Raw genomic sequence first — 17,437 nt, forward strand, 5'->3', positions numbered from 1 at the left:
GGCACTTCTACCACTTGCTATCTTATAAAGCAGCCCCTCATTGCCAGGTTAACAGTCTATGTGATTATAGGGAAGCAGGGTGTGGGGCAGTGTGTGTGTGTGGCTGAGCAGAGTGTGTATGGGGCAGTGTGTGTGTGGTGCAGGGAGGCACAAGCGCTGCAGGCCGCGCTGTGGGCCGCAAGGGGAGGAAGGAGCGGCTGCCGCGCATGCGCAGTGCCGTCCCTTTCCGGCCGGCACGCGACCTTCTTTGCCCTCGCGTGCACGCGCGCGCGCTCCCGCTCCCCGCTCCCAGCCGGGCGGCTCCATGCACGCGCGGGGCGGGGCTCGATGCCGCGCATGCGCGTCGCCGCTAAACCCCTCCCGCTCGACCCCCGCGCATGCGCAGCGCGCTCTGCCGGCTGGCGGCGCCCCACCCCCTCCGCGCACATGTGCTCCGCCGTCCGCGCGTGCGCAGTGCAGCCGAGCCCCCACCGCCCCCCGTGACGTCACGCGGCGCACGCGCCTTCCCGCTCGGCCTCTCCTCCCCGCATGCGCAGTGACCGGCTCCCCCCTCGGCCGCCCGCCTCCCCCCTGTGCGGCGCATGCGCAGTGCGCGCCGTCGGTGCGTGGCGTGCGGAGCGGTGGGGGCGGGTGGGGGCGGGGCGGGTATATATAGTGCGCGGCCGGGGCGGCGGCCTCCCCCTTGTCCCCCGGCCGCCGTCGGAGCTGTGTGCGCAGTGCGTGTGCTCCGGACAACCGGACACGCCGGCCCGGCCCCGCCGCACCATTTATTACTAAAAATACTAAAAAAGCCAAAAAAAATCATAAAATCTTCAAAAAAAATACCTTAAAAAAAAAATCAAGCCTCCCTTCTTTCCATCTCCCGAAGACCTCCTGAAAACGGCCGGTTTGATATAAAAAAAAAAGAACCCGGTGAAGCGAAGTCCCGGACCCGGCTCAGCCGAGAGGAAGCACCGAGCAGCCCGACCCGCACCGCACCGCATCGCACCGCCAGGCCCGGCCCGCAGCGCCCGCCCCGCAGCCGTTAAGTTTCGAATCGCCGCCCGTACCGGAGCGGATCGCAGCGCACCCCCCGGCAACGCCGTCTCGTCCCGCTCGGCCGCTGCCCCGACGGAGCTCCCGTCCGCCGCGGCCCTCTCTCCTCTCCAGCGCCTCCCCCTTGCCCTCCCGAGCCGGGAGACGGCGGCAGGATGAACCCCAGCGCCCCGAGCTACCCCATGGCCTCCCTCTACGTAGGGGACCTGCACCCCGACGTGACCGAGGCCATGCTCTACGAGAAGTTCAGCCCCGCCGGGCCCATCCTCTCCATCCGCGTCTGCAGGGACATGATCACCCGGCGCTCTCTCGGCTACGCCTACGTCAACTTCCAGCAGCCCGCCGACGGTGAGCCAGCTCCCGGCCCGGCCAAGGAGCCATGTTACCCCGCCCCCCCCCCTCCTCTTTCCTCTCTCCCGGCCCGGCCGCCGCGTCCATTTTCCCCGTGCTCTCGGGGTGGGGCTCCGCCGGGCGGGGAAGCGGGGCCGGGAAGTTGGTGCCGCCGCGCGGCCTGGGGCCTCCGCGCCTCGTGGCGCCCGGGGGGTGGGGGAGGAGGCGCCGCCGGGAAGCGAAAGGGGAACGAGCGGGGAACGAGCGGGGCCCGGCGAGGCCGAGGGGCCGAGGGGGGCGGGCAGAGCCGCCGTGCCCGGCCGACCCGTAACGGCCGCGGCGCGAGCGGAGGCGGGCGGCCCATGGGGCGCTGCACGGCACGGGCCCGGCGCAGGCCGGAGCGATGAGGCGGCGCTATGGCGGCACTACGGCTACCGGCCCTGCCGGCCCTACGGCTGCTGGGCGGCTTTGCTGCCTCTCCTCAACTCTTCTTTCGTTCCTCTGAAGTTGTATCAGTAAAGAAAGTTGCCGTGCGGCTCTGGTCGCTTTCCTGCCGAGTTGAGCTTGCCTTTATAAAGGGCCACGTCTGACCCGTGTAAAGTTCTACGGAATCCGATTAAGAGAAATAATTTGAGCAGCTAGAGCTCACTCGGTTTCAAACACCGTCAACTAAACACCTTTCTATTGTAATAATTTCATTTTCAAGCATATGAGAGCGAGAAGTCCGAGTTACAAACTTTTCAGGCAGTTGAATTGTCTGCCCGTCAGAACTGACCTCAGCACACAGTTTCCATCAGGGGTGGGTGGCACCTCTGTGCACCGATGGTATCGGGGTGGGGGCAGTGGAGTAAAAGTTACCCCTTACCATGAAAGATTTCAGTTGTTTTCAAGCCCTCTCACTTCAGAAAGCTTTTAATTAGCCCAGCCAGTGCTCAGAAGCGTGGAATCTGAATGCTCGCCCTGCCACATGTTGCTTTTAAGTCAACAAAAAGTTACAGTGCAGGTCAGGCAGAAAGGAAAAGAGAGGGTCAGCACAGTTCAGCGCTGTGGTATGATAATGTCAGGGCAGAAGCTGAGCTGTGTTTCCTCCTCAGTAATGACAGACGTCTATAGAACAGGCCTCACCTTTGTGGTGAGCTGAACAGCCCCCAGCTTTGTGACTTATTTTGTCATTCCTCACATGGAGCTTTTCAGCTGAGTAATGCTTGCAGGCACATTATGAGAGCAGACCTCTTACAAAAAGGCTGTTACTTCACATTTTTATGTAATTTCCTAACTTTGGGGTGGAGGTGTCCAAATCTAATGCCCTGTGCACCCCAACTACCTGGAGGCTCTTGCTTAGGGTACACCGCAGTGATACCGTCAATGTAGCTCTGCACCGAGTTTAGAATGTGATGTTAAATACCTGGGTAGTATCTGCTGGGCTTTTTTCTTCTTTTTTCTTGTATTTTTTGGTCAGATCACACAACCCATTTTCCGAAGCCTTGAAATAGCAGCTCTGAGGAGAAAAGGTTACTCCTGTCATCATACTGGTTTCCTTTTAATTCCATGCTTGCTGCCTTCTCCTGGTTTAGCCTAATTTTCAGCTACGCCCCAGACTGTGCTCATTAAGCAGCTGGTAACTACTAGCTGGGGCTTAGGACAGCGTCGGGAGGTGCATTTGAGTTAACAGCTGTCTGAACTGGGGATCTCCCAGCTCTTCCCCAAGCTCCTTAGGCCGATGACACACTGGTGAGGTATGCGAGCATTTCACAGTTGGGACTTCTCTGAATTTGAGTCATTGTCCAGAGTCAAGCCCATGAAACACTGTTTCATCACTCAACTAAACTACACCTATTTTAGAGCAGTGGGAAGCTGCGCTTTTCCCTTGTTTGTCAGTGGCTGCTTTTGCAGAGCTTTATTATATTACTCTATAGCTATACCTGGGTGGGTTTAGCACAGCTCAGTGCTGAGTGTGTGTTCTGTATGGTTGTGGAGCTGCTCTGAAGTTGAGCGGCCAGTTGCTGTGACTGAGATGGGAGCCCTGACTCACTGCATAAAGCTGGGCAGCATCAGCACAAGTGTAGCATGGGTAGGTGTGTCTGCATGGCACCAAGTTATCTGCAGGGTGGGATTGTCCCCTGCAAACCATCACAGACCTCTGTGGCAGCCAGCTGAAATGCAAAGAAGCGAGCTAATCTTACTGCAGAGAGTAGTTTATACCTAGTAAATTGTGCAGAATATTCAATGTGATGTTTTAAAGTATCTTGTGGTCTGGCGGCGTGATGCTGGTTAAGCAGAAATCATGACAATCCTTGGCCAGAGAGAAAGAGGAGCAGAGTTGCCATGCTGCCCTTGTTGTGGATAACTTGTATCAGGGTAAGATACAGCTGGCTCTTAGTGCAGAGCGGGCTGTTACAGGCCAGGAAGGACTCCCTCCCTTGCTTGGAATCAGGTGTCTGGGAACACGCGTTCTTGAGAAGTGTCAGGATTATTCTAGAAGCAATTAGCACAAATTGGAAGAGCCCATGTTGTAGTAAAAGCAAACCCTGTTGCTGCTTCTGGAAATAATGAGCTGTTTATTACTGGCACTTTTGCTGGTGCCGGCAGTAATAGTTCTAATGACTTCCAGGGCAAGGCCAGTGTTAGATGGTTCTACTGCAGCACGTCCTGATGTCCACAGATCATTATCAGTTATTTTTTAGTAATTTAAAGTGCTGTGGTGCATTTCATTTCCCAAAACCAGTGACGTAGGCTGGCTCTTCTCTCCTGCTTTAACCTATAGTAAAGTTTGTGAAATCTTCACCGACATGTTTGATGATACTTAAAGTTTTCATCATGTCAGCCCTAAATTGGTTGTCTTGCTACGGTCATGTGACTACGGTAATGGTATCAATAGGAGTTTTTAACAATAAAGCAACCATTAGATATTTACGTGGTCAGCCTTTAAAGATGTCTTTCAGGATATATAATCTTAACATTCACTTGTAATCTGAAACATGGCAAGAAAGCCAATAACATGGTGTACCCGCTAACCAGGGGCCAACTGCAACGTTTCTTGGCCATGATGTCCAGTAACAAAGTCAAATACATGAGCAGCGCTTCAAGGAAAAAAGGGATTGAGTTTGAAAGTGTGGCCGGCCTTTGGAGCCTCTAAGAAAAGCAAATAATTGACACGGTTACAGTCTTCCTTTAAATTAATACTAAATGATTTCAGTCTCGTTAACATCTCAGTGCTCTCCTATAGGCAGACGGCAGTGAAATGAGTTGATGCAGGTGGGTATGACTTCAGGTGCATGGCAGAACTTTTTCCATGTTCTTCAAGACAGGAACAAAAATTACAAAGATCTTAAGTAGGAGATCAGCTCTGCCATAAATTAGAGCCGTCTCATTGACTTAAAGGATCACAGGTGTGTGTTGTGGCTCTGAAGGGACATAAGAAAACTGAGGATGTCTTGGCAGTTCCATGCCTAAGTGTACTGAGGTCTTAAATTCAGGCTTTGGAAAGTTAGTTAAGGAGTTGTACTGGAAAAACTGCTCCACTGGAATAATAAAAGCTGGTTCATGCTACTGCATTGTGCTGTTTCAATGCTTGCTCCTTCCTTGACCTTATATGTATTTCATTATGAGCTTTTAACATATATTTTTTGGAGATCTTTAAGTTAAATACTAGTTTCACATCTCTGTGAACTGTGTCTAATTCCATGATGCTTTTCCAGCTGAACGAGCTTTGGATACTATGAATTTTGATGTCATCAAAGGCAAACCGGTGCGCATCATGTGGTCCCAGCGTGATCCATCTCTACGCAAAAGTGGTGTTGGAAACATCTTCATCAAAAACTTGGACAAATCAATTGATAACAAAGCTTTGTATGACACATTTTCTGCTTTTGGAAACATCCTTTCTTGTAAGGTTAGTGACAGGTTATGGGTGCAATTAATGTTTTGACATTGAAAAAAAGAATTCAAATTATGCAGGAAATATTCCATGGTTATTACGGCAAAGTTTTTCTTTAATAGGTGGTATGTGATGAAAATGGATCCAAGGGTTATGGATTTGTACATTTTGAGACACAAGAAGCTGCAGAAAGAGCCATTGAAAAAATGAATGGTATGCTGCTTAATGACCGCAAAGTGTAAGTACATAAATACATTGTTGGAGACCAACAGACTGAATTCGAGTTACGATAGACAGATAACTCAAAGCTTACTTAGAACAGTCAGGGTGTTCTGGACGCTTCTGGTTCTAAGCAGAATTCAGAATTTAGGAATAGCGGGAGCTGCATTACCTACTTTAAAGCAGAATAAGTTAAGAAAGTTGTATCACTTCTCTTATGAGTCAATCCTCTAATGAAGGTTTGGGAGACTCTTTTATGATGTTACTGATCCCAGATGAACTATAGTCTACAGGGTATTCTGAACAATGATTTCTTTATAAATGATAGGTATGTTTTCCTTTTTTTTTGAGTGAAACTTGGAGCTCCCAAGCTGCTCCATGTTGAGTAGTGGTCTGATTACGCAAAATGTTTTTGTCAGTGTCCATTTCTGCCTAGGGAACAGGAATAGGAAATAAAACTGAAGGGAGCAGTGGTTTGAAAACCATAACTACTTCTATATTGTAGCGAAAAAACAGATTATTAGGTTATTGATTAGCAATAACTAGGCTGGATTGGTGGATGGCTGCCTTGCAGCTAAGGGATCATTATGGTATTTGGAATAGTAATCAAAAATCAGTGTTAGCCTTGTAACTTCTGTGTTAGAGGGGTTCCTTGTAGCACAGGGTGTTGTGTTCAGTCTCTGTTCTGTCTCTGACTTTTAGTGTTCTCAGCCAATTCACAATGGTATTTGACTGCAGAGTAAGTTGCACTATTTATTTCTCCATGCCTATTGAGTGAAGGGGGGGAAAAAAAAGCTTTGCTTTGACATAGGTTAGAAAGGTACATAAGGGTGTGAGGGAAGCTAGCTCATATCTCCTGCTTAAAAGCTAGGTTGGCAAATGGTAACTGTTTTAAGGCTGCCATGTTTTCAGTGTGGCAGAGAGATTATGCTGGTATCTGGAATTTCAGTTTACCTAGCACTCCTTCCCATTGTCTGCATCTCCTGATGTCAAAGGCTGTACAAGAGAGAACAGTGTTGCCAATGACTTGAAAGCATTTTTGTTCGGAATTGCGATAAGTGCACCGATAGGAAAGAGATAGGGAAATTAGTTTTGATAGCTTTATCTTGAATATTTTATCTCAAGAATTTCATGCCTATCATGAATAATGAGAATGATTGAGAATAAAATACGATGTGAGAGGATTAAAGTAATGTTTTAAATCTTGACACACTTTGTCTAATACACCCTTTCCGTTCTCCTGGAACTAGATTTGTTGGAAGGTTTAAATCTCGCAAGGAACGTGAGGCAGAACTTGGAGCCAGAGCAAAGGAATTCACCAATGTTTACATCAAGAATTTTGGGGAAGACATGGATGACGAGAGACTTAAGGAACTCTTTGGCAAGTTTGGTAATGTCTTATGCTTTGAGTTTATATAAACACTGCTGAACTTCAGCTTACTTTGTAGCTGTACAGTGTTCCTATTACCAAGTAATGGGAACAATCAGATGGCTGTCTGCTGTTTTACTTAATAAGTTAGTGTTTATTACACTTTGAATTTGAGATAGTAATTAATACCCACGACAGAATGTTAAATATGTGGAATAGAATATAATCCTCCTATCAGAACTTTTTGATGATATGGAGATATTGTGTAAATAGTCTCTAATGGATTTTTTTCAAATCTTGAAGTTGCAAATAGAAATGCTTTCTGTTGAATGGATTGATGCTGTGAGTTCCCAACAGGATACGTGACAAAAGAGTTTCCTGTTGCTTTTTCACTGATCTGCAGACTAACCTTTATCCAGAGTATCTGTGCTTTCTTTATTCAGTTGCATTGTGGTGGCTGACTAAAGAAATTGCAAGTAACTTCACCATGAGCAAACTGCTTAGTTCTGTCTTGAGCCTTGGTTATGCACAAGGCAGAATTATTGTGGGTGTGTATCTAGTAACGTATCTGATGTGTTATTGTTGAATTAGGAAGTGGCAAACTTCCTTTATCCAGTTACAGACCCTTAGACTGGTCTATAGGCCCCATCTATTGTATCGTCAGCCTTCCAGTTATATAGTGTTTTTTCATCTGTCTTGCTGGATTCCAGTAGATATCATGTAAACTGAGACAGAGCCTTGTATGCGAGATCCTGTAGCAGCCCTAAATACCACAGGAAGCCACAGGAAATTACTTCTTACTACTGACATACCTGTGGATGAAATTGGAGCAAATTTAGCTAATAACTCTTGCAACTGAATTTGGATGGCAGTTTTACAAAGGTTCAGAACTGCTGAGCTGAGATCCTTTTGCCAGTGCACATGGAGCTAATATATGAGTCTCCTTTACAGGTTTTAATGCCTATTTCAAAGAATGGAAGCACTAGCACTTCAGATGTTATTTTTTCCATTAAAAATTACTGAATTCGCTTTGAAGTTAAATTCCTATCCCATTTTGATTGAAAATACAATACAAAAGATATTCAGCTTGGCAGACATCAGCCACAAAGGCTATAGTTCAGCATCTGGGCAGATGAGCAGTTTTATCCTAATGGGTAGGATAAAATAGATACTGTCATTGATGCAGGAATCTTTTGTAGTAAAAAATGAAGAAATGAAATGGTGGAATTTCTAAACAGTGTTCAGGACACGAAGAGAATGTGCGCAACATAAAATAACATTGCATTGACATTTTAGGTCCTGCCTTAAGTGTGAAAGTTATGACCGATGAGAGTGGAAAATCCAAGGGCTTTGGCTTCGTTAGTTTTGAAAGACATGAAGATGCCCAAAAAGTAAGTTTTTGTACTTTGCGTTAGGAATTCTGACTGAAAACCAAGTAAGAAGTTTCATTGAGCACCTAAGAAATTTGTGAATTTATTAAGACTTTTTATTTGCTCAAGGACACTGAAAAAACAGGTATTTGCTTCCTAAACAACTGAACATAGTTTCTACCAGTTCACATGCTTTCTTATGAACAAAATGAGTTCACTTGTGGAGCCTATTAAGATACTCTGAGAAAGCTGGAACTGATGTAGAGACATGCTGAGTAATGTAAAAACCTGTTGTAGTTGGGCTTAAAGATTTCAGTGAGATTTGGATTTCTTCATGCTGGGCAACACACAAGCATGGTAAATTATTACATCTGCAAAATGTGAATGAATCATTGGATCCAATTTGGTTGCACAAAACATTTGTGCAAGTGCAAGGCAGAAAGGATTGTTTTTTCAGACTTCAGTACTGCAAAGTCAGCAGGAAGGCTCTTAGTTTTATGAGTACATTTGGCACAGCTTTAAGAAAGTAGTCAGCTCTGTGATGTTGCTTTTACCTTGAAGAGTAACTTTGGAACAAGGGTCCTATTAATTTGTATGTGTCTGTAGCATGCCAGTATGCTGTATAATTTAATTCTTTGGCAGCTGTTTGCTTTGTGTCAGTTTACTATGACAGGAAGGACACAGAATCAGGAGGAAAAACTCAGCTCAGAACAGATGAAGGCAACAAATCAAGCTTGCTTTTCAAAAGACGGTTTTGTGATTTGTATTGTTGAGCATCCAAGCAAGAGATGGGAACAAATACTGTGTTAAAAGTACATTTTTCAGTTTTCCACACATTCATAAGTGAATTGCTTCGCTTACACTAGTTAGGATCACACATAGGATGTTTTAAATAGCAAGGAATACAAGTATCTCGGTAAATATGAACCACTGCTAACCTCTCGTTTATTCCTAAAGGCTGTAGATGAGATGAATGGAAAAGAGCTCAATGGGAAACAAATCTACGTTGGACGGGCTCAGAAAAAAGTGGAAAGACAGACGGAGCTGAAGCGTAAATTTGAGCAGATGAAGCAGGACAGGATCACCAGATACCAGGTTCACTTTTGATTCAAGAGAGCTAACTTCATTTCTGTATTTATGTCGGTTGTTTGCTTTCAAAACTAACTTGACTTTTTTTTCCTTAGGGAGTAAACCTTTACGTAAAAAATCTCGATGATGGAATTGATGATGAACGTCTTCGAAAAGAGTTCTCCCCATTTGGTACAATCACTAGCGCAAAGGTAAAACTGGCAGGTTGCACTTGCACTTTTATTTTTGAATGGAGAGAGAGAAATGAGAGATGTGACCCAGTCCTCTATCATTGTCACTACTGTTATATATTCATGAACACCTGTTTTATTTATTTATTTTATGTATTTCAAGTTAAACACATCATACCATTCTTGATATAAACTGTATGTTGACATTACCGAAGAAAAGATTTGTATTTTAGTGCATTGATGTGCTTGGTTTTACCTCACCGAGGGTTTTATCTGTATTCACTAAAGACTTAGCTTGTCGTTAAATCACATTCCTCTTTATAAATCCATTCAGTATAACAAACCTGTAGTAGCACTTGCACAGTGAGCTGAAAAGTGGAGCTTGTGTGAGTTGAATAGGGCCAGAAGTAGCATTTTCTTATCTTCCTGGCAGGTCATGATGGAAGGTGGACGCAGCAAAGGATTTGGGTTTGTCTGCTTTTCATCACCAGAAGAAGCCACCAAAGCTGTCACAGAAATGAATGGTAGAATTGTGGCTACTAAACCATTATACGTAGCTCTAGCCCAGCGTAAAGAAGAGCGCCAAGCCCATCTCACCAACCAGTATATGCAGAGAATGGCAACTGTAAGAGCAGTTCCTAATCCAGTAATCAACCCCTACCAACCAGCACCTCCTTCAGGTTACTTCATGGCAGCTATCCCACAGGTATGTATAAAGCTGAGTAACTGAATGCTTAGTACTAGATGTATAATTTGTTTAGATTTAAAAGTAAATATAACAATTAGCATTTGTTCATAATTTCAGTGTTGTAGCTTTATAGCAGAGTGGTGATTCACTGCTCAGCATGCCCTCTGAGGATAGCAAGGTAACATAATGTTTTTGCATCTGACAGACTCAGAACCGTGCTGCATACTATCCTACTAATCAACTTGCTCAACTTGCTAGACCTAGTCCTCGCTGGACTGCTCAGGGTGCCAGACCTCATCGTAAGTCTCTTTGCTTTTCCAACAATGGTGATCAACTCAATAAGCCTTTACCTTTGTAATTCTAGATATGTTTTCATGGAACCACAGAATGAGTCTTTTGTTTCGGTGTGTAATGTAACATATCTTTCCTAAAACGCAGCATTCCAAAACATGCCTGGTGCTATCCGCCCGGCAGCTCCCAGACCACCATTTAGCACCATGAGACCGGCTCCTACACAAGTACCACGAGGCATGTCAACACAGCGTGTTGGTGAGTTTCACTGCTAGTAACTTGAAGTACAACACTTCTTTAGCTTTGCTGATTCAGAATCTCTCAAAAACATTCATAAGTTCGTTTCTAGCTCTTACTGGATTGGTAAGCTGGTCTCTCCTTTTGGTAGTTGTGTAGAATACTATTCCAGCAAAGACTGACGGTCAATTTTCTGCTGTGGTCCCCATCTCTTTCTTCCTTTACCATGCATTTCAGTAGTGTTGTATGACAGCTGCTGCCATTTCTAAACATCGGGGTGACAATTGTAAGAAAAAGCTGCATGTGAAAATACTGAGGTGATACAGCTTTAGCTCTTACTGTTCAGTAGCAGAATTATCATGTGTCCAGAACCTGCTTGTCACTGAATGAACCAGAACTAATGGTGTTGGAGTCTTAATTCTCTGAGAGCATCTGAGGCAGTGGGTTCTTTTAGCTATCTACTTCTTTTAGCTATCTACTTAATGGATGCGTCTTTTTTAGGATTGCTATTGAAAACTTGCACTCAGGAAATCAAATGTCCTCTGAGGTTAAAATGAAATTAAGTCAATATTCAACCAAAAGTGAATGTTTTCTCACATATCTTTAAATAGCAACTCGTTAGTGAGATGGGTATAAAGTGATGCCCAGTAAACTTCTAGCTTTGAAGTTTCACTGTGCCAGCACTGCTGAGATGAATCTACAATGTAATACCTGAATCAGGTGTTTGATTTTGATTGGTTAAGTTTTGTGCACTGCATGTTAAATTGAAGGTTGAGTTGTTCACCAACAGAACTGTTATCTTTTCAGCTAATACAGCAACACAAACAATGGGTCCACGTCCTGCAGCAGCAGCTACTGCGGCTACTCCTGCTGTACGCACAGTACCACAGTACAAATATGCTGCAGGTGTTCGCAATCCTCAGCAGCATCTTAATACACAGCCACAGGTTGCTATGCAGCAGGTATGTAATTTTAGGAACTGCTCATGCTTTTGCTGGGTTTTCTGCAGATTAAGGCTGGAGATGTGTATGATTAAGAGTTACTTTGTTTATTTAGAATTGAGGCTTTGCATTATGGCACCAGTAGAGTTTGGGGTTTTAAGTGTTTCAGGTTCACCTGGGATGGGATGGGTTCCTATGTTACTTTATATTTTCTGATTTGATATCTTCACCTGAATTTTCCTTGTGATTGCTCCACAATGGAATGGTTGATGCTTATCTCCAGCATCACTCAGTCTGAACCAGCTCTGTTTGATTAAATTGACTTGGATGTAATGTATTCCAGGTTTCTGACAGTGTAGGCATTGTCTATGCTGAGTTGAGTAACATTGGAAATTTGAAGCTGCAACTAATTATAAGCCGGGATTTAATCTCTAAATGGTGTAAAATTAATTTGCAGCCTGCTGTCCATGTGCAAGGTCAGGAACCCTTGACTGCTTCCATGTTGGCTTCTGCCCCTCCACAAGAACAAAAGCAGATGTTAGGTATGTACACATGGTGTCTTTATGACTTGTAGCAGAAGTATGCTGACTACTCTATTACTAATCTTAAAATGCAGGGTAAATGGTGTTCAGGGTAGAACAAGGAGTCTTGTGTTGCTCTTTTTCCTTCAATCCAGACTATGTTCATCAGATGAGATTCTCACTCCAGATAACGTTTTTCCTCTCTAGGTGAACGTCTATTTCCTCTTATTCAAAGCATGCATCCTACTCTGGCGGGTAAGATCACTGGTATGTTGTTGGAGATTGACAACTCTGAACTCCTTCACATGCTCGAGTCTCCTGAGTCTCTTCGTTCGAAGGTAGGTGGACTTTTGCCTAGTGATTTTCACACTGATTTAACAGATGTCTATGCTGGCACAGAGGAGTAGGTGAAGTGCAACAGTGGCTCAAGGTGTGAAATTAGAATATTTTCTTTGGTGGGTAGCAGTCATTTATGCTAGCATGAACTGAGACCGTGATGTTATCCTTTTCTTCTTCAGGAGTTGTTTGTATGTGTAGGTCAAACCAGTTTGTTAAGTTAAACAGAAAAAATCTTCCCTTTATTAATTTTTGTTGTTTTTTTTACTTACCAGGTTGATGAAGCTGTAGCCGTACTACAAGCCCACCAAGCTAAAGAAGCTGCTCAAAAGGCAGTTAATAACCCTACTGGGGTTCCAAGTGTTTAATAAGTAAGTTTTCTGAGTAGTGTAGCTTTGTAGGTCAGTGAGGGCAATAGTCCCTAGTCCATGGCAGTGAGCTTCCAGGCAACCTGTCATTTACAGCCACAGGAAGCAGCAGCTGTTCTTGCAATTGTAGAATAGTTTTGTGCTCCATTCTGTTGTCCAGTTCAGCAGCTTTTGTTTAGCAAATGCTACTGGCACTTCATCTCATGTATTTAGTGAAATGGGAGCACTGTTTCTAACCACATGTTCTCAGTTTTATATTCTAGTCAAATTAGCTTTAATTTTAGCTGAAATGTTCTCTTGGTTATCTTGTGAGAGGTTAGTGTCTGAAACTGGCATGACAGGAAGAAGTGAAAGGTGCTGTCCCTACAGTTTCAAAAGGGGAAAAATGTGGAGCTGAGGATGCCATAGGAGTCCATGTCCCATCCAGTCTGGATGGGCTTTGCGTCCATGTGAACTTCTCACATTTATAGTTAATGGTAGAAGAGGCCTGCTTTTAAATGTGGTTACTTAGCCTTCATTTTTCTTGGTCTTCTCCTTTCTGCAGGCATGAGTTGGCCTTCTGGAGGCAGAATGAGTCATACTTTTCCCATGTTTTCTTTTCTCTATATTTTTAATTTTTTTTAATAGTGATACTTTCACACTGGAGATAAGAAGTGCTGAATACTTGTCTATACTGAACTAAGAATGTTACTGCTTGTGCTCTATGGTATTTTAGTGGTTGGAATTTGAAAATACTGTTACTGATGGTTTAGAGCTTTTGGTATGCTGACCTTAGAGATGACCTGCCATCTAATTGTTACAGTAACAAAGGATCGCGTCTAGTCCAAGGCCAGGCTGTGCAGCGTGCTGCTCAGTTTTAGACTGTTTTATCTTAATCAAGCATCACAGTCTTGAGATACTTCTGTTCAGTATCTCTAAAAAGTGGGACAGCTGCCTCTATGATGCGCTGATAGTTAAAGAGCTTTGGTGCCATTTGTGCTCTGAAAGCCCACAGTATTTTTCAGGTATCAGAAAGGAAGGGGCTGCTTTGATTCCCAGTCCTCCTAACAGCTCTGTTTTTGTTCACAGAAAGATCCGGGAACTACAATCTAGAACTTCGCTTCACCGAAGAAAAAAAAACATTAAACATGGAAAAACTATTAAATATTGAGAAAAACATTGCAAAATATAAAATGAATAAAAAAAGGAAAGGAAACTTTGAAGCTAATGTACGGAGCAACGCCGGGGCTAGTAAAACAAATGCTAGTCCTAGATTACTTATTGATTTAAAATCTAAAAAAAAATAGTAAAATAAAAAAGACAAATTAATGTTTTATAAACCCGGGGGAAAAAGAATTTTCAGCACAGTACAAAAATTTAAAGCATTCCTTTCTTTAATTTTGTAATTCTTTACTGTGGAAAAGCTCAGAATATCACCACTGTTTTAGTTGACAGTGGGAATTGATAGCTGAGCAAAGAAACGTAATTTGGATTATAAAATTCTTGGTTTAATAAAAATTCCTTAAACACTGATTTATTTGTCATGGGGTTTTTTGTACGTTGTACTTTTGATGAGGCCTTTCAGAATATCAAGGTAGAATCCAGCTTTTTTTAGCAGAGCGTTATCATACACACAGCTACCTGTTACTGAACATATAAACATAGGCATTAAACACAAAGAATAGCTAGATCAGCATCTGGGCTTTAAAACCCCCAGTAGCACAGTGCCTGGGCTCTTGTCAGAGTCTGATTAGAAATAGCCCTTTAAATACTATACCTTTCTTGCTATGAAATGCCATTATAAAAGGTTTGTGATGGAATTCTGTAGTGCCAACACAACCCATGTGGCACTTGCACAGTGTTCTCACAGAATCTGTGCAGGTCATCTGCTATTCCTTTGGAGTTAACCCTGAACCTGCAAGTGAACTTCACCATGTCTGAGGTGGAGGTAGAGCAGTATTGACAGGGGTGAGTGAGCGAGAATTGTCTGCAACAGTATTGTATGGAAAGGATACAGTTTGTGCAGGATGGCAGGCAGGGAGGTAATGAGCTGTTGTTAGAAGGCCACCTGAAATGGGTGTTCTCTGGAGGAGGGCATCAGTGTCTTCTGGAACTACTACTGCAATCAGGACTGCAGAGGACATGCTCTCTGAAATGGCTCCTCACCCCAAAAAATAATTAGCAGGAGTTGGATTTTATTTCTTTCCTTCTGCAGAGATGTTCAGCCTGGATTTTTCTTTCCATTGAGTTAATTAGAGAATTAAGCCAGTGCAGAGATGTGCTGTGGCACCAATGAATCCTCTGTCCCCAGCTTCACAAGAAACACAGCGGGGTGAGCTTGTTTCTGATGTTCATCCCCTTCCCAATGGAGGCAGATTGGGTCGCCCATTGGTTTCCAGTCTTGCTGAGTTGTGTGACCCCATTTAAGGATTCCTGAAAGTTGATTTTGATCCCAAAATGCCACAGGGGAGGCAGCTCAAGCAAGATGCGCCAACAGGTAAGAGGTTGAACATACAATCTCAATTTAATGTTATTATTGATATTATGTAAAAGCTTTGGAGAGAGTTTTAAATAATGGTGTTTTTTTAGCAACACAGTAAAAATGTGGAAGAATTTTGTGGATGTGTGAAGCAGTAGCATCTGTACCAGCCTGAAATACCAGGTAATGTTTGTGATAGAAGGAAATAGAGAATAAGGCAGTTCTGCAGGGGTTGTTGTAAAGGCTTAAGGTATTCCATTTTTTGTTCTACTTATATATATATTGGTTCTGCACAAGTGAACTCTGGCAGCTGCAGAAAGGTCTCTGTTCTTATCTTGGTTTCCTTTTTATGATGCCAGTGGACAATGAACTAAATTGGCCAGTTTCCCTTTCCTACTTCCCATTTTCTTTTTCATCAGCTTGTCCTTTCCTTACAAAGGGAGATGCCCTATCTTAAGTACTAACTATTGTATCAATTAGTCAGCATCATGGCGAATGATACACACCACACCTGCATTGAAAAGCCACAGGAAAGCTACAAATAAGAAAGCTCTGAAATACTGGGCCTGTGCTCATGTCAGCACTTGGAGCCTGGGGGAATCCTTATGCATTACTCCCACGGGGACTGGAGTTATGCAGTGGAACTATTTCTATGAAGGAAGGCTTTTAATCCCCTTTTCTTTCTGTACGAAGTGGTTAAGAATGGCAGATATTGGCCATCTCCAAATGCAAATGCAGCTGGCAGCGTTACAAGTCCTTAGGATACAACAGTTGAATACAAATTTGAAATAAATGTTTTTGACTACGCCAAGACCACAAGGTGCGCATGTGGTTGCAGCGCCCTTTGAAGTAGATGGGCAACAAGAACAAAGAACATTTTCCAAAGATGAAATTATTCGAATCATTTCTTAGCTTTCTCACTCGTTGAATTAAAACTGAATGGAATTAAGGGGGAAAAAAACCAAACTATAAGCTGAGCCATCACAGTGGACCTGTTGTACATTGTGTACTAAGAACAGTATGTCAGTGCCAAAGAGACTCTTGTTCCCCATGTAATCTGCTAAAGGAACATCCCCAACCAAGTAGTGTTCCAGCTGGCTACTGCTGCTTGGAGATGCTCTTTTGACAGCTCTGAGCAACCTTTAAAATATTCCGTGTGGTATCTGAGCACTCGGAAATCAAAAATGCTGCCCTGGGCAGGTTGGCTTGTTGTGTCACACTGCATCGACGAGGACCTTGCATTGTGCACAGTCCAGGTTAAATCTGAAGTCAGTAGATGAGATAAAATAGGCTCTACAGTAGCAGGTGTGCCCCAAATGTGTGGCATTGACACCGGTACAAGTAGAAGCTTGCTTAATTCTGTTCCTTGCCTCTGTTAGATTTGCCGCTTTGGTTTCCCCTCCCATAATTTTCCAGGGAAGAACCAGATTCATACAGATGGGAAGTGACCACCAGCCTAGAGCAACAGCCAAAGGGGAAAGCTCCATGGCCTGGAGCATAGATCTTCCCTCTGCCAATACTTCACGTATCTTTCACCAAACTCCTCACACGGCCACCTTCCCTTGCAGGCACAGTTGTGGCTTTCTGAAGCAGCCTGTAAGCACAGATGCATGCAGGGGCCTTGCCCAGGAGGGCATGGAAAGCTGTTCTGGAGCTCACAGGGTGTGGGTGCCCCACCTCCAGGCCCAGCAGCAGCTTTGGCACTGGGAGCTGCAGAGCTGGCTTGTCAGAGGGTGTAACGTGGGCACTCCAGAAGTTGTCAGACTGGTTGTATTTGGCTGTAGGGATGAAGGAGGAAAACAAGTCATCAAACACTTTGCACAATGTTATTTTACTTACTCTCTGTTGCTTTGTTTTGTTTTTCTAGACTTCACACATTTTGTTCTACTTTGAAAAACATGTACAAACCTTGTTCCACTGAGAGTGGGTTTTCCTCAGGTCATTGGATGAGTCACAGCCTTTCCAAAAGAGACATTGCTCCCTTTTGCAAAGAGCCTTGTGGTGAGGCAACCTGCTCCACTCTGCTAACCCTGCTGAGCAGCCCTAGCTCACCTCCATTACTCCATTTTAGGGTCCTGCTTGATCAACACTCATACTGGCACTGAGTTCAATGGGTGCTCATCTCTTTCCCTCCCAGA

At 44.1% G+C, this 17,437-nt stretch overlaps 1 protein-coding gene across 2 annotated transcripts; it reads left to right on the plus strand.

Annotated features, from left to right (window-relative positions):
* Nucleotides 1-678: 678 nt before the first annotated feature.
* PABPC1 (poly(A) binding protein cytoplasmic 1) lies at nt 679-14,353 on the plus strand. 2 transcript variants are annotated; one of them, XM_015856101.2, is made up of 15 exons: nt 679-1,383; nt 5,064-5,257; nt 5,365-5,480; nt 6,712-6,851; nt 8,127-8,221; nt 9,158-9,295; nt 9,385-9,480; nt 9,893-10,165; nt 10,353-10,446; nt 10,586-10,696; nt 11,483-11,637; nt 12,074-12,158; nt 12,345-12,475; nt 12,749-12,844; nt 13,910-14,353. In XM_015856101.2, exons 1-14 carry the CDS (start codon nt 1,191-1,193, stop codon nt 12,839-12,841), a joined length of 1,914 nt encoding a protein of 637 aa, XP_015711587.1. In that variant the 5' UTR covers nt 679-1,190; the 3' UTR covers nt 12,842-12,844; nt 13,910-14,353. The 2 variants fall into 2 exon arrangements, with proteins under 2 accessions (XP_015711587.1, XP_015711586.2); XM_015856100.3 differs by having other exon boundaries at nt 6,712-6,842.
* Nucleotides 14,354-17,437: the final 3,084 nt, after the last annotated feature.

The sequence above is a fragment of the Coturnix japonica genome, chromosome 2 (assembly GCF_054131305.1).
Source record: "Coturnix japonica strain WE chromosome 2, WE-NBRP24, whole genome shotgun sequence".
NCBI classification, from domain to species: domain Eukaryota; kingdom Metazoa; phylum Chordata; class Aves; order Galliformes; family Phasianidae; genus Coturnix; species Coturnix japonica.